The sequence below is a fragment of the Gymnoscopelus microlampas genome, assembly GCF_963454915.1.
Source record: "Gymnoscopelus microlampas genome assembly, chromosome: 4".
Classification (NCBI taxonomy): domain Eukaryota; kingdom Metazoa; phylum Chordata; class Actinopteri; order Myctophiformes; family Myctophidae; genus Gymnoscopelus; species Gymnoscopelus microlampas.
Genome location: NC_139941.1, coordinates 41,804,489 through 41,830,796, shown reverse-complemented (window position 1 = coordinate 41,830,796; position 26,308 = coordinate 41,804,489). Strand labels below are relative to the sequence as shown.

General features: G+C 42.5%; 1 protein-coding gene across 2 annotated transcripts in view; it reads left to right on the top strand.

Moving 5' to 3' along the window:
• Positions 1-25,526, top strand: part of LOC311044368 (spermatid perinuclear RNA-binding protein-like) — a 46,650-nt gene extending 21,124 nt beyond the window's left edge. For both annotated transcript variants that reach the window (XM_084055880.1, XM_084055881.1), the window contains exons 5-18: positions 1,191-1,338; positions 6,998-7,122; positions 8,218-8,313; positions 8,423-8,534; positions 9,941-10,038; positions 11,323-11,416; positions 11,660-11,728; positions 16,851-17,059; positions 19,209-19,355; positions 20,891-21,025; positions 22,325-22,465; positions 22,654-22,777; positions 23,641-23,706; positions 23,830-25,526. In XM_084055880.1, the coding sequence (XP_083912006.1) occupies positions 1,191-1,338; positions 6,998-7,122; positions 8,218-8,313; positions 8,423-8,534; positions 9,941-10,038; positions 11,323-11,416; positions 11,660-11,728; positions 16,851-17,059; positions 19,209-19,355; positions 20,891-21,025; positions 22,325-22,465; positions 22,654-22,777; positions 23,641-23,706; positions 23,830-23,915 (1,650 nt within the window). In that variant the 3' untranslated portion in view covers positions 23,916-25,526. The remainder of the gene's footprint in view (positions 1-1,190; positions 1,339-6,997; positions 7,123-8,217; positions 8,314-8,422; positions 8,535-9,940; positions 10,039-11,322; positions 11,417-11,659; positions 11,729-16,850; positions 17,060-19,208; positions 19,356-20,890; positions 21,026-22,324; positions 22,466-22,653; positions 22,778-23,640; positions 23,707-23,829) is intronic.
• Positions 25,527-26,308: the final 782 nt, after the last annotated feature.

Sequence of the window (26,308 nt, the reverse complement as noted above, 5' to 3'; positions counted from 1 at the left end):
CATCATCAGGAGAGGAATCCCTTTGAACCTCTCATTTCCTGGACTAAACCAGTGAGATTGTCAGGAAGAAGGGTGATGGATGGGGTCATCTCTCAAAGGGAAGATGCACTCGGAACAACACAGCTTTGAATGTGACATAAATCTTTTTAAAAAAAGACATGAAATAACACCATGTACAGTATGAGTATCCTGGAATTTGAAAGGAGTAATACTGGAAACAGTTATTCTTTTGTAAAATAAATAAATAATAATAATAATTCAAGCTTGAAATATATTTTGATGTGTGCATGCAGCTAATGCTGCTCCTCAGTTTGGTCAATGATAATTTGTTCGGTCTGAATCCCAGAAAAATAATAAATTAACGGTAGTGACAGTGATATTTTTTGGTAAAGACAAAACGTTTTTGTTAAAAAGTTAAAGCTCTATATTCTGATAGTAATAATTGCTTTAGAGTGTTTGTTCAGTAACAGTGGTCTCCCAACCTCTCCAGCTCTTTAATAAACAGAAAATGCATTTACAGGTTGGAATGGCAGTTTGATCCTATCAGGAGAGATAACCCATGACACAAAGAAATGAGCAGACAACATTGAAACGGGAACACTATAACATTTATGATTATAAATGGGTACTCTCTCCTGATTGGCTAAAATTGCCCCCCCCCTGAATATTTATATATTTTTAATGAAAGTGCTGCAGAGATGGGGAACATAGAGCTATTTAACACTTACTGTAACAAAAAAATAAATAAACTTAATGCACCTTTAAGGATAAATTGCAGTCTCTTGTGATTACAAATATTCAGCAGTCAGTATGGATTTGTGTGTGTGCATTTGTGTGTGTATATAGGTTTTAGTTCCGTTTTTACAGCATGTGTCTGCAGTTGTCTAGCAGTCTATAAAGTCTGTGTGTCAGTCTTTGCACCCGGAGCTAATCTCGAAAACCACTGGACCGATGGGCGCCATATTTCTTGTTCCCACACTTTTTGACATAATTTAGCTTTAATTTTATAATGGAAATCAAAGCCCAAATTTGGAGTCATACGTTTAGATGTGTCATGTGCATATAATATAGACGACGTCACAGGCTGGCCACGTGATATTGGAGGCGCCACACCGTTCCCATGATTTGCTATTATTATTATTGTTGTTATTTATTATTGTTGTTATTGACCGTACATCTCTACCTTGCAGACAGTGACAGAGGACAAATATGAGGTGCGGTCACTTGTGCCTGAGGCAGCCATCCTGGTTTTCAACACCAAAGACCCCAAACTCACATTGAAGATCACCCTCTCCTCCCTGGCCATGAGGGAGGAGGATCACAACAGCACAGAACAAGGTATTCACTCACTGCTCTCCTTTGCACCCCACCTCTCTGCTCTTTCCTTCTTCTTCTGGACCGCTCGCCTCCCCGTCTTTTACTTGACCTTTACATGACGACAGAGGACAGAGAGAGGAACGAGGATAAGGCTAAATGCATTGTGGTGGAGGGTTGCAGGAAAGCACAAAGGTATAAAAGAGACGTGAAACCAGAGAGAGAAAGATAGTGTAACGAAGGCCGGTGAGATTGATACTGAGAGAGGTTGAAAGCTGAGAGGGGAGGTCGTTTGAATTGACGATCAGGGGGAAAAAAGAGAGGGAGCGATATAGATCTGGGTCAAGTGTGGTAGAAAAAGCAAATGGCCATTGGAAAGATGAGTTCCGCTGGGGATGTGCAGGGTTGGGATGGGCGTAACATGAGATGCCCTTATCAGGTTTCTTCCTGTATCGTCTCATCGTTTCCTTTTTTTTTTACCAGAAAGCTAAGCCGTCCATTCTGACTGGACCTTTGAGTGTTAAAGGTCCTTTAAGGCTAGCCAGCTGTTGTTCAGTTTACTTTTTTAAAGCAAAGTAAATCCCTTGAAACCAACAAAGTGATTCATTCCTTTTTACCAGTGGCTGCAGGGAAATCTAATCCTCCCATTTGAACAGGAATTCTCATGATGTTTTAACCCACAATCCTTCCCTTTCATTCTGTCCGTCAAGAATGGAGGATTGGCATCAGTGGTTCCACTGTGATTTTATTTTTAAGAGAATGAAAAAAAGGGGGGAAAAGAATCAAAGGTGAGTCAGACATAAAGAGCCAGCATTATAGAACAGCTCGTCTCGTTGTTGTACACATTCCATTGGGATAGATTTGAAAAAGCCTTCACTAAGGGTAGAAAATTGATTCAGCCCTGCAATACAGACCGCAATACAGCACCACATTGTGCTTTTTCAAAACTGTATAGAGGACATGTCACAGGGGGGAAATAGCTATTTTCCTCATCCTTTGTATTTACCACCGTGGCGGCACAAAAACTTTTTTCCCCCCAAGTCTGTCTTGTTACATACAATGTGATGCTACAATACGCAAGGTTATCCTGCAATCTCTCTGCTATGTAAAACATGTAAGAACACTATTGACTGAGTGCCTACTGATAGTTTTCACTATTATACGCTCTTAAAAAGTAAAAGGACTTCAAGGAACCTACAATATTGGAGTTCTTCTGATTGCAACATCAGGAGCACCCCAGAAGGTTTCTTGAAGAAAGCCTTAGTAAAAATATGATATGAACTCTGATGGTACTACCTTGAACTTCTTTATCTTTCATAACATTCTTTAAGGAACCCTTAAGAGATACTTTTTTTCTAGTGAGGCTCCTTTTAGATCCTAGAAGAACCCCCAATGAGCCCCTAGGTTTTCTTTTAGAGTGTACCAACTGTAGCTAGTCTCTGCTGATTGACTGTTGGTTTTGTTGCCATAGCTCCCCAGGTCAGCGTGCTGTGTGGATTGTCACATCTGTGAGGCCCTCCTGGCCCGCTGCCGACGAGGCTGCCCTGCACCCAGCGCAGGAAACCCCCGGGTACAAGGGGCTTCCCCAACAAACAAACAAAAATCAAACCACTCTCTCTGCCTCCAACATGCTCCTCTACCCCCCTTCCTCTGTTGACTGGACTTATCCTTTCTGGGACAACCTACGCTAGGGCTGCACAGTTAATCTGAAAATAATCAAAAAATCCTGATTTTTATGCTTCACAGTTTAATGTTTTATGTTCCACAATTATTATGCAATTGTGAAACTTGGAAGTTGGCAGTTTTAACATTAAGGTCAGTTGTTGCATCTAGCCCTTGTCCCCTCACCATTACACACAAGTTAATATCACCAGAACACTGTACAACCCGTCTTCACATCCATCAGCCTCAATACAATCACAGAGGCCATTACATTACATTCATTTGGCCAAAGATATGGCACTGATCAGCACACGAGCAACAAGCGCTTTAAGAAAATTATAAATGCATATTTTCCAGAAAAAATAATCATGACCAATTATTGTGATTAATTATAATCGGAATTACAACATTAAGCAAAATTGTTGGGATCATAGTTTTAGCCATAATCGTGCAGCCCTACCGTACGCCATGAAATTCTGGTCCATGTCCATTACCGAGCAAGAAATAAGGGCAAAATGACCACATTACCCAGCAGCCCTCCACATTCTATACCTGTATGTCATAATTATAGAGGCTTAATGACAATATTGGCTCAGAATGACATTCCATAATTTCATGTTGTAAAAGCAGTGGTATTAATTTTTTGTTTATGGTCTGGTCACTAATCAAACATCCCCTAAGCAGATGATGTCAGGGAGCATTTAATGGGGACTGTCCTTTTATCTGTATGTGGTCCTGACATTTGAGTGATGGTTCCTTCATGGCCTGCCTCTGGATGAGAAACATGGTATTAATGTATGTCCAAGTTATGATGACACTTATTTGAAAGAATTGGTGTCAATCATAAGTTCAAATAGGAAGAAAATGTAATACACAAAGTACTTGCCATCTGGCGGCTGCTATCAGCCAAAATGCTTTACAGCAGGGGTGTCAAAATAATATTAGGATAGTAGGCGGGATTAGTATAAACTTAAAAGAAATGATGCGGGCCGGATTACTTTATGTCCGTCTCCCAATCCTGAAAGGCACGAATACTGTCATAGTAATCTGTCACATTACATAAACATGATGGATAACATTCTTATATATCAGGTTTAGGACCAAATAGGAATGTGCTGTATACTATATATTGTATTTGTGCATGTCATACACTATCCGGTGTATAAAGGAGCTTTACGCCTGCAGTGTCCAAGTATCCAACAGCATTTCAGTGCACCTACGTATGGTACACTATATGCCGTGTGAGTTTCATCATGGTACTGTTACTATGATTATAATCATAATCATATAATCATACTATAAATGTACTGAAACATTTTATTGTTCATATGAGGTTTCATATACCTTGATTTTCAAAAAGTAATAGGACAATTCCAAGTAGAAGCCAACTCAGGTGACAGTTTGGTCAAAATGAAATTAATCATTTTATGAGATTTCCTCAGTCAAGGTGGCCTTGACTGAGGTCAGCCTTAAAAGCGCTGGGGGAATTATGTGCGTAACTGTGCACAGCTTCCCAACATGTGAACATAGATCACCATTTTGTCGCAGTACATAATAAAGCAATATGGGCAAAGGTCAGCAGAACTGGTACTCTATAGTGAATACAGGCCCAATTCAAGCACTGTCTGTAACAACTTTGTCGTTCATAAATACTATAGTTCAGTTTCCAGGTGTAGCCTAATTGAAAGAAATGTTTGAGCGTAGCCCCTCTGCTCAACCAGCGGACTTCAGTGTGGCACTGTGGCAGGGTTAGGTGGCAAAATTTGGTGACAAGACAAAAGGGCAACAACTTGCTGATGGGTGAGTCCATTGGTTATAATAAAATAACCTCTTCGATAACTACATTGGCCTTGCACATTTTCAGGCTTTTGCCACATAACGCCTGAGCACCATCTCCACAAACTCCTCAGTGACATTCAAAGATGCATCAGCACACAAATAAATATTCCCAATTGAGCTTCATGAGTCATTTCGGTGCATATGGAGATGGCAATAAAGGACTTCACTGGCTTCAGTGCAGTATTGGCGTGCAGGGGTGAGATGACGCAAGTTGTGCCCTCGAACACAGTTGGTGCTTACCTGCTGTCTCCATCTTTTTTTATATTCACACAGCTGGCAATTTTGCAGTGCGGCAGAGTCGAGGGGAGAGAGAGCAGCTGCCACACACAGATAGATAATAAATGGACATGTATATTTTAATTGTAAAATATAAAATCCCCCCCCCCCCCGCTAATACCATTACATGATACACTTTTTGTATGGTTTGACCTCCAGTTGGAATCAGTCCCCTCACCCAACCCTGACCTTGTTAGTGCCATGCGCTACAGTACACACACTATCCAAGGAGAAAACGTGTCATTTTAAAATAAGCAATTATCCATCCACCGTGCAGAATTCTATTATTTTAAAGGTCTCATGTCACACAGCTAAAGTCAAACGAGGAGATCTCCCAGGAATGTGTGCTATAGTGAAAAACGGTTGCAGTTACTCCAACCTACTACTACTTTTAAGACAAAAGTGTTGGCATAACCTATTATACTACATTACCTACAGTAGATCTCCCTATGCCAGAGCTCAAAATATCCTATTAAAGTTGAAGTTCTTATACAAGATAGACATGTTAATTGCCCTATACAAAACGCCTTATAGTACCACATAGGTATTATTGGTGGTCCCTGTGGCATTTCAACTCCTAACCTTGTTTCTGCTACTGTTGTGTAGGACCATGATTCTTGTCCAGGTACTACATTTCCCAGATCTCCCTGGGGCAGAACATGAAGGTCCCCAGTTTTTGGTCTTAGAGGAGGAGCGACATGAGCCTGTCTCTCTCATCAGCTCCTTATTGTTTGTCTACCACCTCTTCCATCCTGTTCAGCTTTCACCAACAGTCTCTACAGCAGCGGACTGCTAAACCACACAGATGACTCCTCAGCTCACAAAGTGCCTTAGTCACATGCGATCAAATCAGTCAGAATTTGAATGTGTTTGCTGTATATAAAACCCAGGCTTGATGTGTGCCATCTATAATTAGATGTAATAATAATGTCACAGAATCATAATGCTCAACAACAACAAAATACTCCCTTATGACTATATATCTGCAACTAGACCACAGAGTTGAGTTTTGGACTTGTGGAAGCCTCTGGTGTTGAGCTCAGGTTGTGTGGTCTGCAGTCCGTTACCTCTCCCTTGTTTGTCTGCTTGACTGTCCCACAGCGGTCATCCCCCACCCCTCCCCCTAGCTGCTCCTGAGAACAAATAGCCTTCACTTTCTTTCCAGGGTGGCGTTCTCACTCTCAGATGTTTATGTTGTCGTCATTCGCTGTCACTCTTTTCTGCTGTCGTTCTCCCATGGCTCAGCCTCCAGTCATGGCAGGGGTGCTCTGCACAGGAAACCGGTGTGGAGAGACTGTTTTCAGTCAAACATAAACATCTGATCGACCTCCGCAAGATCGAAAATACCAGCATGGCGTCTCAGCAAATGGCAGAGAAATCCCAGCTGAAATGCATTCGAACTTCTCCCGTTGTTAATGAAGTGGAATTAATCTGTATAATTTCACTGTTAGTTATTGAGAGACAAATCAGAATTTGTCAGGATGTCTTAATATCTGAATCTGGCCTGTAGTCCTGGTCCAGTGCCATGCTCTCATTTTCGTCCTGCGGCCTTATCGATAACACACTAATCTGGCGTGTTCCATCGCCCTCAGCCACTGATCTGCATCTAGAGTGACAGTCCAGCCGGGCAGCAAGACGCATGCGCTCATGTCTATTCCAGTCTTTCTCAGTGTTATGAAAGATCCTGCCTTGTGCATGAGACAAAAAAAACACCCTTCTCTTAAAAAAGAAAAAGAAAAATCACAAACTCAAATTTCCCCTCCCAAGCTCATTCAGTCAGATCAGTGGGTTTGCCTAATTTGTAGCTGTCAACCTTGCTGCCTGTGTGTCTGTGTCTGTGTCTGTGTGTGGAAGACCACTGTGGTCACGCTTTGTCTTTCATGTCTCACCCTGTTCCTCTCTCTAGAGGAGGGCATGCAGAAAGAAGAGAAAGGGAAGGAGGGAGAGGAGCAGGGCGAGGAAGCAGATGTTCTGGACAGGCAGAGTTGCCAGGCTGCTCTTGCATCACTCCGACGTGCCAAATGGTTTCAGGTATGCACAGCTACTGTAGGCTGGTATTGCCTTTCAATTTTCTAGATGATAACCTTATCCAGAGCAATTTAACATGCATGCACCACGTTAATCTCCTCTATTACCTGCTTTACGAGCAATCGGATGTAGAGCAGGTGAATAGAAATTAATAATAGGGAGAAATTGACTTTTTGGGGAGGATGTCAGAACATATTCATTGCAAGCAGGCTGGGAAAATATGGGACAGCAGGATGTATCACTGGGATGGAATGGTCAGTCCCTACTTTGAAGCCAGGAGGGAGAAGAATTCCTGTTGCAGTGGAATAGTGGTCAGTAGGTTGACAGTGTCGCTTGCCAAAAATAAATGTAACTACAAGCAGCATCGGGTGGCAGTGGCTCAATAGGTACAGTGGCTGTAAACTGCGTTTAGAAGTAAGCCTAAGTAAGCCTAACCCTAACCCTAATCTCACAAAAAAAACTATTCCTAACCCTAACTTCACACAATCCTAACATTTGTCGGACCATTGGGACATCGGAATAATGGGCAGCCCCCTTTCCGTACTTGAGCAAGACACTTAACACTTTGTAACAAGGCGCTATATAAATGCACCATTTACCAAACAACACATTGTTCGCTTGTAATTCAGTTCTTTTTGGCAAGCGACACCCTCACACAATGGAGTATAAATTAAGCGTAAGTGCCCAGTAGCAGTAAAGTGCAGGGCAGAGTCAAGAGTGTAGGGCTGGACCATGGCCCGTAATTTAAGTTTCATCTTTACTCATAAACTGTTTCAGTATTGGGGTTACAAGAGCAATGCTGAAAGGTCTGGCATTGCTGGTTTAGGTCAGGTGTCTATTTTAGTATTAATTTACGTAAGTTAGGTGCGTTTTTGTTTGTCATGGCTTATCGTGTTTCTCATCGTGTTTCTTTTTAGGTGTTTTATAGGCGTTTTCTCGTAACATCTCTAGTGCATTCTGTAATTTCTGTGTCTAGAGGAAAAGGTATAATGTCTAAGCTATAGTACTGTATCTATGTCACCAGTCTATTGAAATGACACTAACGCTGCCATAATGCTCTCTTTCTGTCTTTGTTTGCCTGCCTGTCTATCCTCTCAGGCCAGAGTGACGGATCTGAAGTCCTGTGTCATTGTCATGCGTATTCTAAGAGATATGTCCAACAGAGTGCCCGTGTGGCACCCTCTCAAAGGATGGGTAGGTGGTAGTAACCACTTTCAACCTGACATCCCTAATTTTGGTTTCCATTACATAGTCATAATTATCAAACATTTTCCCAAAAACCTTTCTCTCCTGTCTTGCACAGCCCTTGGAGCTTATCTGTGAGAAGGCCATAGCTACATGTAACCGGCCCCTGGGTCCTGGGGAGGCTCTTCGCAGGGTCATGGAGTGTGTTGCCTCAGGACTCCTCCTGCCAGGTCAGTTCTTCAGTTCTTAACTCAATTCCTGCCAATCACGCATAAATGCGATCTATTAATTACCGCACTTGGCCGCCAATCACGCATAAACGCGTTCTATTGAAAAAACTGAAAAAATATTGGAAATTCTTTTTTTTTTTTTTTTTTTTTTTTTTCTCAATTTGACCCAAAGACCAAGGAGATATGATTTTTCGAAGGAAAAGACTCCCATCCACTTCCTTGTTAACGTAAAACTTAAAAAAGATGTATCTCGGCTCCTGAGTACTTTTTAAATTTCAATGAAAAATCTCTGGCAGACAACAGCTAGGGGCGGCCATAGCTGAATGGTTAGTGAGCCCGCCTAGGGAGCCAGAGGCCCTGGTTGCCCCAGGTTCGATTCCAGGCCAGGTCAGCATATGTGTCGATGAAATGAAATTTGTCCCTGAGCAAGACTCTTAACCCCTAATTGCTCACAGGTTCTCATTGGAAACAAGACCGCAAGGACTTTCATGAACGACCTGTTAAAAGGAATTATCCTTACAGCTAAAAATTTGAAATAACTCTGGCAGGCGAAGTGTTAACACATTAAAACCGGCAAAGCATCTGTGTAATTTTAGATTTTTGCCATATTTTATACTTTGGCTATTCAAAAATAGCAGATCTACAAGCTCATAGCGTGTCATGAGCTTGTAGATCTGCAATTTTCGAAGAAATCTGGAAAATATGTGCAAATCTTTGAATATATTCATTTTTTTTAAGCGAACATTTTTAACTCAAATCTTTGCTTCTGGGGTCGCTGGAACGACATATTTTGAGATGAGGGTTGGTGGCTAAATACATAGAATTTTGGGGGTCCTTGACATGAAAATGTTTGAGATCCACTGACATAGAAACTTATGTTTTTCAGAAAACTGTTTCAGAAAAGACATTTTGTAGAATCGGCCTCAGATTTCAATGAGTTAAGGAACCCAGTTACAAAACTGTTTACAGATAACATTCAATAACACAATGGTATATTAATTATACTTTTAATATAATAAATAAAAGCCTACAAGCTAAACAGCTACTACTACATAGTCATAACCAAATAATGCTATAGTTACATGGTCCACGCACACAGTAGATCCCCATTTAACCACTTGAACCCATGCATCCTGGGGGAAACATTCACGGAAAATATCCGATCCACAAGCTCACAACGAGTCACAATGTGTCACGATGTGTGTTTGTAGATCGGCATTTGAATAGCCCCCTCACCAGGTCCCCCTGCCACCACACCTGAAAGACCTGGACGAATTGCATTCCATTTGAATTTGAATTCAATGGAAAGTGTTGCTATTCCGTTCACCCAAATGCTGTTTATATATATCCCCTCGCCTTGAAGGTAGATTTCCTGGAGAAAAACTGACATAGATTGATTGTTCTAGGTGGCCCAGGACTTCATGACCCCTGTGAGAGGGAACCCACAGACACCCTTGCAGCAATGACCGCCCAGCAAGCTGAGGCCATCTCCCACAGCGCACAGGTCAGTCTGCTTCACAGCACACCAAGAAACATAAAAAAGTATACACCTGTGACTTGAGAATTATATCCAGAATGGGTGTTTTATAATGCACCAAATTTACAGTTAAATGCAGAAAGTGGTCCTATAGGGAAATAAATGACACTGCCACACTGAGAGTCTGAAGTTAGAGTTAAGACTTGATGGCGAGACGAACTTCTTACCTTAAAGACTAGCAATAAGACCTTTATTGATCCCGCGAGGGAAATTCAGGCACCAAAGGCGTTCCAAGTTACAGTGTGTTAGTTCTGAATCATGTCCCTTGCAGCATTGTGAAACTGCTTATTCCTGCACTAAATTGTAACGCAGACGCACTCTGAATTGACGGTTACGATTAAAGCGATCAGGGGAAAAGAAGAGAGAAAATCCAACCAAACTGTTACTGTGAGTGGGTTTCAAACAGCCCAGCAGGGGTATCACTACAGTACCGCCCACTGCACCAAAGTCAGCATTTCTTCCAGGAAAACGGGTTGAGAGTAACCTTCCCTCCTGTTACACTTCCCTCCCCATTGATTGAAGGAGGGTTATTTAAAGCGTGCTCTCGGACGCCCCACAGGTCCCCTAGCTCACATCAGCACTATATTTAGCTGAGTGGCTGCCGCAGAACCCCTCCCCCTTCTCCTCCAGACCCTGACCTCCAGTAAGCGGCCCCTCCATGCTGGAGGAGACCAGTGATCTGAGGGCCTAATTAGCCGGCTAATGAGCGTGGGAACACTCTCCCTCGTTGCTCTCTTACCGCTGATGTCGGTGGAGCTGCTTGCTGCTACTTACCACATGAAACAACAAAGTGTGGCCCTGGGCAGGAGATGTGGGTTCAGTGCTGAGGAAGAGGGAGACTTTCTCAAAATTCTCTTGCATTTTCTCTTATTTTGTCTCTCTCCCTCCATCCCTCCCTCCCTCTCTCTCTTCTTTCCCCCTCACATCTCTGTTTCACTGAGTGGAAAAATGCCAGAAATGGTACTCTGGGAATGCTCCTTTTTTGTGCAGAGAGAATGTTTATATCCCTGTTCCATAATGCATGGAATGACTTCCATCCAGTAGGCTCTTTTTAGTTGACACGCGCATGCGGCTGTTCAGATGTGCGATAATTAAAACGCATTGATTGGGATTTTAAATGGCATTTTCTAGTATCTGTGCACCATTTCCTCGAGAGCAGGGGAGTGTGTTCCTCTAGCTCTGCTGATAAAGTGACGTGCCCTTATTCTGTCTTGGTGTGTGTGTGCGTGCGTGTGTGTTGTTATTTTCCAGCATGCTCTACGCCTCCTAGCCTTTGGACAGCTTTACAAGGTCTTGAATATGGATCCACTCCCTGCAAGCAAGTCCTCATCCATGCTGTTGGAAGGTTGGTGTGTGTGTGTGTGTGTGTGTGTGTGTGTGTGTGTGTGTGTGTGTGTGTGTGTGTGTGTGTGTGTGTGTGTGTGTGTGTGTGTGTGTGTGTGTGTGTGTGTGTGTGTGTGTGTGTGTGTGTGTGTGTATGTGTCTTGAGTACATATCTGTGTTAGTGTATGTGTGGATATCTCATGCCTGTCGCAGAGAGAGCTACAGTATGTAGTCATTGATCCATGTTGTATCCTGTTCTCTACAGGGGGCTGCCAGAAGAGGCATCGTGAGGATGGAGGGCCAGATGACAGAGACTTCATCAAGAGGATAAAGGGTGACTTTGACCGGCACTAAGCAGCAGCACACCTCAAAGAGCACACTTTGACATATTACAGAACAAACGGCTTATCTCAATCCCCTGTACCTCCGCTTTGAAATCGAGGAAATGCTAGTCAGTGGTATCAAAGTTCCTATGCCTTAACGCCCAGAAGTTGAACGTCCCCAAGAGCTGATTGAGTTAAGGGTTGGTTGGACCGATAACGATTAAATTACACAGAGTTTAGGGCTTTCATTTTAATTTAAACTTAATTAAACGCTTACTTTTATTAGGACTTTCATCTTTAATTATTTTTGCCCACCATATTGAATTATATAGACTGTAAGTATCAATATGAGGATACTTGATAGAGGATAATTGATAAAAAACGGTTTCTTAATTATATATCAGTTTTTATTTTTAATCTATTCTAACAAAAAACATAAGCAAAACCAGTCAATGACAATCGAGCATATATAATGGTTGTAAAAAAGTTTGTTGGACTTATCTATTTGCTAAAGAGCTTACTACAATATGACAACATGTCTATATCTAACTATATAAATGCCGAGCAACTTCCGCACCCTCGGTGGTGACACCCCACAGCTCTGTTATCGAATAAACAACGCACCGCCAGACCACATGTCGCCTACTGACTCGCCACGGCGGCCGCGCTGAATTTACGCCTCGCGTAGGGGACATCTCACTGTTCACTACACCTTTTCCACCGCGCAACATAATTAATTCTACTCACCAAATGTCGGACAAAACGGAAGGGGAGCCAGCTTCGTACCGTTTACCGTGCGCACGACCTCATCAGCACAACAGCAGCCAGCCGCTGCGGGGGTTTTTTCCTTTTTTTCCAAACTTTTTTTTTGGTCACCATTTTCTCCAGGCACCATTTCTGGTGTAACGTCGGGTGTTTCTTTTCACCAGCCAATCACCTTTCACGTTGCCACGTCCGTTGCCACGTCGCGCTGACGTACGCTAAACAAGCGCTGCCGTGCGCACAATGCAAACGAGCCCAAAGGCGCGCAAAAATAAGCCGACCATTGCTTACACACAAAGTCAGACCTGGCAACGCAGCCTACGCCAATCATGTGTGAGAGATCTACAAGCTATGGGGCAGAGACGCCACCGTATCTTAGCAACAACTACAGCGCTCACTCTCATTGGTCGTGTCACGCTAAGAGCAGTCTCCAGACAATGGCATCGCAGACAGCTTGCTGTTACTGCTGTAGCCATCACAGGCAGTTGCAGCACGACGGACAGGGCGCTGTGATAGCTGCCATGTCGCTAACGCTAACCTGGTTGTCATGCCTGCAGCGGCTGTGCAATCACTTTGTCAACAATGCACGTTCGTGTGGTGAATGTCTATATTGCTGCTCAGTTCGTCCATTGTAGATGGTGTATGTTTGTGTGTGTCTTCTGGAGAACTATGTAGCTCCACAGCAACTACAGTAACTAACGTAATGGCAGGACCGCCCCGTGCAACGCATGTTACGCTGCATTATGCTCATGTAGTAATTTCAGATAATTTCGCTCCGATTACAGCAGTGTTTATCAACCCTTTCACGCCGCCCCCCCCCCCCCCCCCCCCCCCAAATACACGTACTTGATCTGGGACCCCCCCATTCTGTTTGACTCCGTTCCACAAGTAAATATTGTGAAAATAGCCGATCTACAAGCTCGAAACGCCTCACGTTCAGAGGCTTTGTACGCTTGGAGATCGGCTATTTTCTACATGATTGCCTCTTTCTTACATTCTTTGCCAATGTGGCCCATGTTTTCATAGCATAGTTTATTGACTACTTCTGTTGCAGAAATGGCCATTTCCCTTACTTTCGGTTTTTTATTGTCTCCGCCAGGCCGAAAGGCATGGCGCAAGACTATGTTTCACCCCCTGTCCGTCCGTCTGTGATAGCTAATCTCTCACATCGTTGACTTGATCGCAGCAAAATAACAGCCCGATGTGGAGAGTCAGTGAGAGCTGGATAAACGACGTAAAATGTGTCACAAGGAGTCTGTACGGCTGTCGATAAATGAACACATGACGTCGGTGGGAGAGGAGATATTGTGTCTTTTGGACAAACAGCAGCGTGGTGCTGATGTTTGTTGTGTGAAGCAGCTTAATGTCAGAGTGTTTGTGTTGGAGCGCCTCAGTGCGGCTGCAGAGTTCATGTGCAACCTCTTCCAGAGAGACACAGAGACACTAGAAACTCTGCTGGGGAAAAAAAACACTGCTGGGCATTGACTTTCCTATGGACATTGATCTACACACTGCAGGTATATCTGCTACACACACAACATCAAACTACACACTGCAGGTATGATGCAGCGTTTGCATTACAGCCAGCATGCCAGCGTAGTTCCCATATGGTTTCAAGGTGGGCTAAACCATATGGACCCCATGTCAGCAATGTCAGCGCCATCCACTTCAGTCCCAACTGCGATGCCCATGCAGGCTATAAGTAGCTTCTACCTGGCCCTTAGGTGGGCCCCAACTAGCCATGTTTATGTGGGACCAAGGCGGGTCCTAACTGGGTTTGCCCATGCAGGCTTTAACTGGCTTCTACCTGGGCCCTAGGTGTACCCTAACCAACCACAGTGCAGTGCCCATCGCTCCAATTGTTGTGACGTCAGGGCTCTCAATACTGCACATTGGTGGAGGAGGAGGGGCCGCAGGGCGACCGCACACATCGCTGAACCAATGGTAGCCCACGGATGTTTCCTCTGTGGATTTACAATCTGCCCCTCTATGCCACATATCATCCGCACTACAGGGTCTTCACTGACCGAGCCACGGCCCCACTGACCCTCATGACGCTACGCCACTTAAACGTGCGGCAGCATGCGCTGGGTTGCCAGGTTTGCACAGCCTGCGCCAGAAACAAGCAACCACCTTCATGAAAAAAAAAAAAACACCGAAATGGTCCGCAATGTTCCAGGGGTGTCCCCGCGCGTCCCAACACTCCACAGGGGGTCAGTGGACCATCAGGGGGTCCGCGGACCCCCTGTGGACCCCCTGAAACATAACAAATATTATTTCTTCAAATTTTTTCCTTTTTCAAAAAAACTTTTCCACAGTTTCACTCCGGCGATTTGGGTCCCCCAATATACACACGGCCACGCTGGGCCCCGTGCGCGGCTGGGGTTGAGGGGGGCGTAGCCCCCCGAAACTCTAGTATAACATAATTAACATAACTTAAGAAGCATTGATGGACCACTACTAATGTAAGGTCCATTAAAGTAATTGAGGATAAAGAAGATGGAGTAGCTGTTGCATTGGTGGAACAGCAAATGTTATTTTTCTTATCTTCCATTCTTCTATTTATCATTGGAACTGATTCCTTGGTAAATCGATATTGTTGAAGAAATTCATCATCTTCATAAAAGTAAGATGGGTTAAGCCTATCCCTTAGTCCTGCGTCTGATCTATATTAACTTTAAGTATGCTGCCATCTTAGCGAAACCACCTCATGTGACAGTTTAGAATTAATCATTGACTGTGGTTTAAATACGGGTATAGAATTGAGCAAGTGAAGACAGTGTGTGGGTGTTTTTGATTCCTTTATCTACATACACTCCACCAACACACTTGTCAGGTGTGCAAGAGACCTTTTGATTACCAGTGCAACCGGTTTATATAGAATTTAGGTTAGAGTTTGTCCATGCTTAACATGTTGTGCAACATGATTAACAGATAAACTGTGATTTAAAACGATATAGGACTTAATCCTTGTTGGTGCAACCCACTCTTTTTATTCACAAATGTGTCACCCAGTTATTTAGATAATACCACAAAAGGAAAAATACTTCACAAATTGAAATGTCAAGAGTGGTGGTGCTTATTTGCCCATTTGACATTCTTTCTATTTAATGTGTCATTCAAATACAGAGAATGCGTAAGGAAGTAGCCTAATTTGAAGGGTGTGTATTCAACCAATTATAAAGATTAATTTTAGTTTGTTTTCTTTGTGGATTAGTCTGTTTTGTGTAAGTGACAATATGCTTTTTGACTAGGGAGTTGTCATATATCTGAAAGACAATTTTGGCTCCTGTCCTCCTGGTTTTGTAGAGCAAGTCATGTATTCCATTTCAAATTGATAGCACATTCCTCGTGAGGGCTGCATGCCAGAATACCAGTAACCACGCAGCACCAAACTGTGATGGCCTCCCTCCCTGCTCGCTCACGGCCAAGGGAGGCAGTCTGTGTCACAGTAATTAAATAGCCCCTCGCCGGGCTGCCTGTCCCAGGGGACTTTCATCTGCCCGAAGTTCAAAGCAGGTGACACAGAGTGAGAGGAGGGAGGTGGAGATAGAGTGGGATTAATACTCCTGGCTCGCAGGCATCTCACACGCAATTATCTCCCTGCCTCCCACTAGAGACCACACATGCAATGTAGTGTGCATCCATGCATGGTCACACACACACACACACACACACACACACACACACACACTTATTAACACCTCCTGTTCTCTCGTCCGGTACCTGTCCATCATTGTCTTTACAGTATGTTCGTCTTGTGAGTCTCAATCTATATTCCTTCCACTTGAAGGCACTTGAAGCGAATGTATTATGGCAGTAGGGTACAACAATTGGTTATTAAAATAAAATAATCAACATTTTCTCATTGACAACCATGAAATTACACAATGAGGTTTTTTCTTTTTGAAGTTTTCAAGGGCCTTTAAGTTTATTATGACACTTGCTCAACTCATAAATGTCCAAGTAAACTTTCGGTAATCGCTAAATAAATGAATACATTGTATGGTTTCTGAAGCATTAGATGTTAGAACAGGATGTCATGGGCCGGACTGGGCAAAAGGCGACTTCATGCGGGCCGGACCAATTGTGGACATACATGCTCCCACAGCTTTTGTTCCCTTTGAAACTACAGTGTGCCATTTTATGGATTTTGTTTATTATGAAGAAGATTACATTAAGGATTGGTATTACAATCATAGGCTACAAGAATGTTGTGATAAGGGGACACATATCCCATAGCTTAATACATAAAGTATTAAAGTTGACTTTATTTCTCAACAAAATATAGATGGACATGTGCTAATATTGATTTTAGTTCAACATATTTTCTCATTGGGCAGTTTTTGACCCTCCTTGTACCTGTTTTAGTCATAGACTGGAGGATGACTGACCCCAACCACCCAATGAATGCCCTGATGCGTCTGAACCAGATCCAGCCAGGCCTGCAGTACCGCTTGTTGTCCCAGTCTGGTCCAGTCCACGCCCCTGTCTTCACCATGTCTGTAGAGATCCATGGGACCACATACCAGGCCACCGGCAACTCAAAGCGGACCGCAAAGCTACAAGTAGCACTCAAGGTACTGGCTGGATTTTTGCAGAACAAACACTGTAGTATAGAGCAGGAGTCTTCAACCTTTTCAGGCCAAGGACCCCCTAACTGAGAGAGAGATGAAGCAGGGACCCCCACTATATATTACATAAAATTGTGTTGCAGATTAAAGCTTTTCATAGATGTTGGATTCATATTAATGTGTATTTTCAGACATTTAACAACTTAAACCATCAATACTTAGTGAACTTTCGCTCTGTACTTGGTCTGCTCGTTTTTCCCTCTTTGCCGAAAATAGCAGATATACAAGCTCACAACGCCTCGCCCTGCGAGGCCTTGTGAGCTTGTAGATCGGCTATTTTCGGCTAAAGTTGTCCTTAGAATATAGGGATGCTAGGGTTCAAGTGGTTAATGTAAAAAACAATGATCCTATCACACAGAGATTTGGCGGACCCCCTGTAGCAACTCTGAGGACCCCCTAGGGGTCCCGGACCCCCTGCTGAAGACCCCTGGTATAGAGTGTTTGTTCAGTAACACGGGTGTCCCTGTCTGTCCAGCTCTTTAGTAACCAGAAAATACATTTTTCGATGGGAGTCGGACACCAATTTAATCCAATCAGGGGAGTGAACCCAATTATGAGCTTCAAATTTAAAATGTTCCAGCTCCAATTTTGTCTGCTCGTTTTCTTTTCTTTTTCATCATTTCCAATTTCATTTGTTTGAGTTCTCCCTCTTGATTGGATAAAATTGGTGTTCTGACCCGAAAAATGTATGTTTCGTTTACGAAAATGCTGGAGAGAAAGCAAGACCCCTCCTACCGAACAAACGCCCCAGCATTATAGCGATCAGAATAGAATTTAAACTTTTTAACAAAAACTTTTCGTTCTAACCCAGTGGTTTTCCACCCTTTTCATATCAGGTCCATTTGAGCCACGGACCACCATTTGATGAGATTTTGACTCTCAGACCCAAGACTTAGAATATTTTGTCATCGTTGGATACGATTTTGTCCACAATTCTATGCTGTTTTAATGTGGTAACAGGGAGATAACAGGGAAACGTTGATCAAAATAACAATTCTTTAATTAAGTAATTTGGATGTTTAACAATAATTTTACTCTTATAAAATGAAGAGTTAAATTGTACAATTTTACACTCTCAAGAGTAAAATATCTATAAGGGTCCATTTGGTTACCAACTCTCCATCATTTAGCTGGGGACCACCTGGAACCCCCTCAATGACCACTGGTGGTCCCCGGACCACTGGTTGAGAACCACTGTTCTAATCCAAAAATATCACTTACAGCACCTTTAATATTCTACATTACCGGTATATACGGTATGAATTGAAAATAAAGTATAACTACTGTATTGATTTTATGTGCTAGCAATGGTTGACATAACCATCCGTCTCTGCTTTATGAGGTAGAAATGTAATAAGGTGTTACTTATTGCCTGCCTGTGGCGCTAGCTGTAAAAGAGGAGAGACTGTCTTTGAGGATTATGGACAGATAATTGAAAAGAAAAAAAGATGTATGAACATTCAAATAAAATGGTCAAGAGAAGCTAATAGACAGTTGGAAAAAGGATGATGCTGGAGAAAGAAGAATAGGTGATTTGAGTGGCATGTTAATGGTGCCTTGACAGTATGCCAGTGAGAGGTAAAGAGATGGATGGATAATTGGAGAGATTAATAAAGGCTGCGGGGGTCATCTCTCTAATGCTGGCACTAGTACTGAACAGACCATTTGATTGTAGGATAGTTTCCATGAAATGACTGATCTTATAGAAAGACATTGGATAACAACCAAGAGTATTTCGAATAACTTATCCATTACATGGCATGTGATGTGTTTATCCAAGACCAGCTGACGGAGCACACCCGCTCACAGCCTGTTTTCACGTTAAATACGGTTTACATTTATTTATACCTGGGAGCTACCCAGGAGAACACATCCTTCGCTACTCTACTAGGGATTAAGTGTCATGCTACAAGGACACTGCAATGAGCGAGCATTGTTATTTTGTTTGCTTCTCCTCCCGAGATTGCGGTCCGGAGTTGTTCTATTTCAGGTCATACGGGTCCGTGTATGCCATATGAGTAAAATGGCCGCTGAGTGAATATGATAAAATGTATGGAGCAATATCATTTAAAAGTCTCTTGTTCCCCCCCTCCAGGCGCTGCAAGCGCTGGGTTATGTGGCTGGTGGTGACGGAGACCAGGACTCTCTGAGTGCCGACGAGAGATCTGACGGGGAAGGCAAGAATGACAGATTGTCTACCAGTTCCAGCTGTAACTCGGTCACCTCCACCGATGCACATGAGGTAAAGACTAATGTGTTTGTTTGTGCACATTTTGTGCACAGTATATGTACACACACTTTGGCTCGCATTCACACGCCATACAAATCACAAATCAACCTGCAATCAGGAATTCGGCAGATGGACTGGATACAGGTTTAAAAAGTGCAGGCTCTACTTTTCTAAACGTTAGTCTTTTTGGCCCAGCACCCATTGTCGATGTGCGTATATTTAAGTATGCTTTACAGACACAAAAATCCAGGTGGAAAAGAAACCATATTTTAGCAGTAAGCATGGGGTAAAGGCATGGGTTCCTTTTCCTCTTTTGGAAAGATTTAGCTTGTTTATTTGACAGATTATGATTATTATATAGGTTATTATATAAAAATGTAGTTCCACGACAGTAGCACTGAACCAATTTATATTTCTTTGCATGACCATGTTGCTCGCCAAAATGTACGCAAATTTCAACTAAGTGTCGATGGGATTTTTCAGTTGGAAATACGTATTTGTTGAGCGACTCGACCGTACAATGAAATGTAAATAAAATCGTATACCACATTTTCACATAGCCAAAATGCTGGCACTATAGTAGAAATTTTTAAATCCATCTCATGTGAAAACGGGCACTGATCTTGAAAAGTGTTTGAAAACTTTCAGCAAGCTTCAGAGTATTTTTTCCGGCATCTATTGGCAGAGTAACATTTCCCCTGTACTGAAAGTGCATAACATCATTTTCCCGGTTAGCGCTATGCGTAGAGAAAGAGAGCGTGAGAGCGTGCATGTGCCCGATGTCCACTGCACGATTTGCTATGAATGGATATAGAAACATCCATAAAAATCTGTTTGTATATCAATACTTGTGCCCACTCCGCCACTTATTAGACAATGAGGTCAATGAGGAGAATGGCAAAGAAGAAGTGGCAGAGTTCTCAGACAGCACAAGAACAGCTGTCATTACGTGCATCCATTATGCTCGGTTGTGGCCATTAACTCAGCACATGCACATGGACATAGAGCTGAGTGAAGAAGACTATTCTGAAACTCACATTTCAGCCGTGATATTTGGTCCTTGCACATGTCCATGTTGTAATTATTCCCACCAGTGACACGCACACAATGCAAAGAGGGGAAATTAACTGCGTTGCCCTGGGGTAGTTGTATCTCACCACAGTTTTATTTCAATTTAATTTGAAAGTCACAAATGCTGTTGTAGTATTCTGTAACAGGTTGTATGGTAGCAAGAGAACGGCTGCTATACAAACACATAATAAATGGTATTGAGAAATGTTTTTTTGTCCCCCAAATCATCCTGTGGGCTGGATTAGACCCCTTTACGGGTAGCCCACAGGCAGTGAGTTTGCCACTCCTGGTCCATCCAAGTATGCTGTAGGTCTAGACACAGACACAGCAGTGTCCTGTCTTTGAAGTTAATGATGGGTTTGCAGAACGCAGTTCTGGAGGAAACAGACTCCTCTTTAGTATCTTCCCTACTGCTGCTCTAGGATTATCCTCACGTTTTACCCTCTGTCTTTCTTCTTCTATTTCTATGTCTTCAGTCCAGGGCTCCAGGTCCAATCCTGACCGCTGGGGGCAAGAACCCAGTCATGGAGCTGAATGAGAAACGCAGAGGTCTCAAATATGAACTGATATCAGAAAGCGGGAGCAGCTATGACAAGCGCTTCATCATTGAAGTGAGAGAGAAAACACACAAGCACTCACTCACTCACTCACTCACTCACTCACATATTAAAGTACACACCTAAAGCTCTGTGTCATACATTTTCGTGTTGCCTTTCAGTGCTCCTTATTAGAAATTGATGATGAACTGAATATTTGATGTTTAAGCCTCCGTGCCCTCCAGGGATGTTTCTTCACAGAGCTGTTTTTTTATTTTTATATCTTGTAATATCCAAAGAAAAGGACGTGTCGTTGCATGTTTCTGATGGTGCCGTGGGATTTGCTTGTTTTTAATCATTGAGTTCAGCGAGTACTGGGAGTTAATAATAGTTAAATAGATGGGTTTAAGCTGACAATAATTCAGCAACATCAACAGTAATCTGAGCTATGTATTAAAGCTATAATGTTAACTAATCTAAGATATTGATGATGTTAATCAATTTGTACGATAGAGTATGTTAATACAATACGTCTCCCTACTATTCCATGGAGACATTTTTAACCTGGAGTTGGGTAGGACATCAACTGATTGACAATGTCAATCAGTTCCCAGTTCAGTTTGTTAGATCGTTGGAATTACCAGTCCGTCGGGAGAGACATAATATTGATGCTACGTTCACACTGGCAGCGACAAAGCAATAGGTCATTTTCAATGGAAGCCAGCAACACGAAGCTACAACGTAATGCCTGACACTTGTAACTGCATGCCGGGCACTACAATAAAGTTGAGCAGGCTTTGGTCTCACATAGCCAGACTTTAAGAGATCTCCACTAGGCGGAGATATCCAATGCAGCTATGCAAGACTAAGTTGGCTTAAGCTGCACTCCAATGACAGTGAAGCATTCAAAATATTCTATTCAATTCAAGTCAAGCATTTTGTTGCACCATTTCCACTACCCATCTCTTCCTTCCTGCTCTGTTCCGTAAAAGAAAGAAAAACTCTTTGTTGGCGTTAGCCAGTTCATTGTGCTATTTAACCCTATCCTTTTCAGCCAGTGGCTTGAACAACACTTTAACAATGTAGCTGCCCAAGCTAAGTCGTTTTGTAGATTTTGTGGCTCCTAGTGTAAATGCAGAATTACGGATTAAAGCTTTAACATAATGTTTCATAATATTAACCAACGGCCAACCAGTTTTAGCGTGTCTCCTCCTAACCCAACATAAGACCATTCAGATGAAACGGTCTGTATACTGTAGATGGGGCCAATCTTCACTTAGTAACAGCATTTGTTCAACATTGCCAGCTTAAGAAAAACAATTAACAATATCGCTGTGAACTTAAGTACTATCGACTATATCTCTGTTATGACAGGTGGAGGTAGACAAACAGGTGTTCCGTGGCACGGGTCCCAATAAGAAGGTAGCCAAGGCCAGTGCAGCAATGGCCGCTCTGAAGAGCCTGTTCACTGGCTCCAAATCAACAAGCAACAAAAAGAAACGTCCTAATCCACCGGTGAGTAGACCCACTAATTAGGAGCCTGTCTTACAGTATGTTGTCGTAATTGGTTGGTACCATGTGATGTACGCCTTTTACAACCACAGCAATTAAGCCAAATGTGTGTATAGTTTGTTAGTTTGTGTACTTGTATGTGTGTGTTTATGTGAATCTACATTATGTGCCATGTTTGTGATTTTGTGCAGCCCAAGAGAGCAATAGCCTCAATGGTGGCCCTTCCAACGCATGCAGCCAGAGCTAGAGGACTGCCAGTCATCCCCAGAGCGCCGTACATCAGCACCCCACCTACACATGGCTACATGCCTCCAGGTGGGTGGAGCTGGAACATACTGTGTGTGTGTGTGTGTGTGTGTGTGTGTGTGTGTGTGTGTGTGTGTGTGTGTGTGTGTGTGTGTGTGTGAGTGAGTGAATTGCGCTGACATTATATATAGTGCCATTTTATCAGTCCCTCCTTTGAAAAGGAACCATTTTAGGACATGGGTTTAAGGTTAAGCATGTTGTGGTCAGGGTTCAGGCAGGGAGAGATCGTAAATCTCTCCCTGAATGTCTGGAACTTAGTAGTAGGTGTGTGTGTGGGGGCGGTTGTGTGTGGCTGTGTCTGATTATGGTTGTATTTCGACCATAACCTTTTCATTAAAAGAAAAGCCTGTCAGTTGTCTGTTTGAAAAAGGAGGTGGCTAGTTAGGGGTTAGGTTAAGCTTATAGTAAAGGTTAGGCAGGGTTACGTGTTAACAGAGTTACAGTAGTCAATGGGATGTTTGCTCAATGGACACTAAAACTGCTTAGGGTTAAGGGCTCCATTCCATGTGTACCTCAAGCATGGCACTGATACTGCCAGGATGACGGGCTTATGTCCCACTGTGTCCAGTCATGCTAAAAAGCTGCTCTGGAAAAATGTGTCCTGTCTTCCAAATGGCATTTTATAATGATTCAGGCATGAATGTATGAATTTAACCCTCTGGGAACCTGGCTTGAAATAGTAAAAGGTCTGGAATTAATTGCAGACTTTTCATAATAAATGTCCACAAATAACCCCGTCTAATTCAAACCCTTTTTTTTAGATATAACATTATTATGTTACATAAGGCCTTAAATGACATAGAAAGACTATTGTGGATTTCCAGTGTGTAAGAAAACAAAAACAAAAACACTGTATTGTTGTTTCCTGGCAGGGTTTGGAGCCCCCTATGGTTATGGTCCTGCAGGTGCTCTATCTGCAGGTGCTCTATCTGCCTACGGTAAGCACACATCCATCATTTCTAAACAAGCGGCAGCGAATGTCTTACATTTCGGGCATTCAACCTATCCATCGCCTCATCACGACTTTTGAGTTCCTTTCGTTTGTTTCTTTTTTTCTTTAGGTTTTCCTTCCAGAATGCACTCTGTAGTTGTACCAGTCATGAGAGTCCCCACAGGCTACCCCATCACCCATCTCTACCCCTATTAGGACCTCCTCCAACTTCATTCATCTAAGACAAAAACGTTGGTTACGTACCGTAACCTCTGGTTCTATGAGCATAGACATTGCCCTCTAAGAGCTATCACTGTTGGTTCCATTGCGATAGCTCTTAGAGGGCAAAGCCTATACAAAATAGAATGTTTTTTTGTTGTTGTTTTGGTATGGTTATTTTAAAGGAATACACCAACCTTTGTTGTACATTAACACCTCACATTAACCTTCACCTATTACAGAATCCAGTCCCTGGTAGAACATGTAAGCAGTTTCTCTAGAGCACGATGTCGACATATTGACCGATATTGACCGATGTTGACCACGGTTGCCTCTCGTCCTTGTCAGTTGGCATGGAAAGGTTGCCTTTTAAACTTCAGGGCACTGTTTCTCAACCTGTGGTCCATTGCATAATAATTATAGGTCCATGGGAAAATGTTTTTAAAATGTTTTTTAAATTATTTTGTACCTTTTGTTACTATTAACTAAGGGACGGGACGGTTGGCTGAGACTGTAACACAACCAGCCTCTGTTTCTGAAGAAATCGTCAAAATAAAGATTGAAAAATGAAAAGCCATTTCATGACGTCTTTAAGATCATTAATGTTAAATATTACTAAAGAAATAAGAATTAAATAAATGAAATTACTGTGTTATGCCTAACTATATTGGGGTGGTCCCAAGCCCCCAAAACCGAGAGGTAGCATTGGACATGCTGGCCGTTCATAGGTACTGCAGCATATTATGGCTGGGCCAGACACATGAACGAGCGAAAACGGTTTCGACCAATGGGCTCGACTCACAAGCTTGCGCACAAGCTTGCGCATGGGGCTGCGCACCGAGGTGACGCAAAACGCGTCACCTCTGTGACGCAAAACGTGTCACATAGGCCCCGCCCGTCACATTTCCCAACCCGAAAAAAGGGGTGAAACTCCATACACTCCATACAAGTTGATGGGTGGGGATTTCCGGAGCCCTCTGTATTATTTTTAACTCTATGGATGGTCCTTGAGAATTGTTCGACTTCGAAATGATGCTAGTAAAAAAGTGAAAAGTTATGAACCACTGCTTTAAGGAATCAGTGCCTTATCACTTACTGTTGTTGCTGTAAGTTCCATCTACAGTATGTTGGTATTTTTGAGGTCAAGCAAAGCTAGCCCACACAATCCACAAAGCACATACACAATGTGCTAAAGTGCTTGAGTAAGTATACTACTGACTATAGAAATAGAATAGAATGAACATTTCCATTCATAGAAACAGGTACCCCCATGAATCCGATATTGGGTCCCCCAGCAAAGTAGGTGTATTCCTTTACCACACACTTGTGAATTTGAAAAATTATTTTATTTTTATGTTTTTTATTATTTTGTCTTTGACGGCATACAGTTCCTATGGAGAGAAAGCCTGTTGGTTTACAATAATTGGTTGCACTGTGAAATATGTTCTTTGGGTATTGATTGTCCATTGTTGCTCTGCTGTTGACTTCAGAACTTGTTTGTGCTTGGTTAACAGTTAATTCTTTTGAGATATCTATTTTATTTGAACCTCTGTTTGTAGATAATATTGTTTTAAAATAAATGAATATTTTCGTCAACATCTGAGTACATTTTGACTCATATTGTGTTGTGTTACAGTGCTGGTCATTCCTCATCATGTTTTCACCATTATAGCCCAATGAGCCAGATTTAGTTTTTGAAATAAAATGTTAAGTGAAGACACGTTTCTCTATGATCTCTTGCACACTTACTCCAAGTTTTAATGCTTTACTTCTCCACTTGGTTAAAACCCAAATTATGTTCACCATTAAGTAAAAAGCCTGTCAATTTATTAATTAACTAATTCATTATCTCGGCCAGGCCGGGAGGCAGAGATTATGTTTTTGCCCCTGTTCTGTCATAAAACAAAGTATGAATTGAGCTTTAGAAAAACATGTGAGCTGCATTTGGGTACCAACCCTGTTGGTTGCTTTTAACAAATGTGTCACAGGTTTGACTCCCATAATAGCCAATGTGTCAAGGATTGCGCGTCCTGTATATATATACATAATGAAATCCCACATGCTCAGTTGATGTCACATTGGGATGAGAGCATCTTAAGATCTAAAATTCTTCTGAAAATGTGAAATGAAGCTACAATTTGTATCACTTATCCTACTCGGACGCAAGTCGGGAATGCATTACCCATCCAGCTATGTACCCATTGTCAGAGTACCTGTTGTACCCGTCTGTCTGTCCCTTGTCCCTTTTATGCCCAAATATGTAGATCCCTGATGTCATCATTATATGCCCATATTTGGGCATATACAGTATATGGATATATATATGGGCCCATATAAGGGGTCGGATAACAGTCGGATCGGCGTTCTGTACAACTGGGTCTCATATGTGA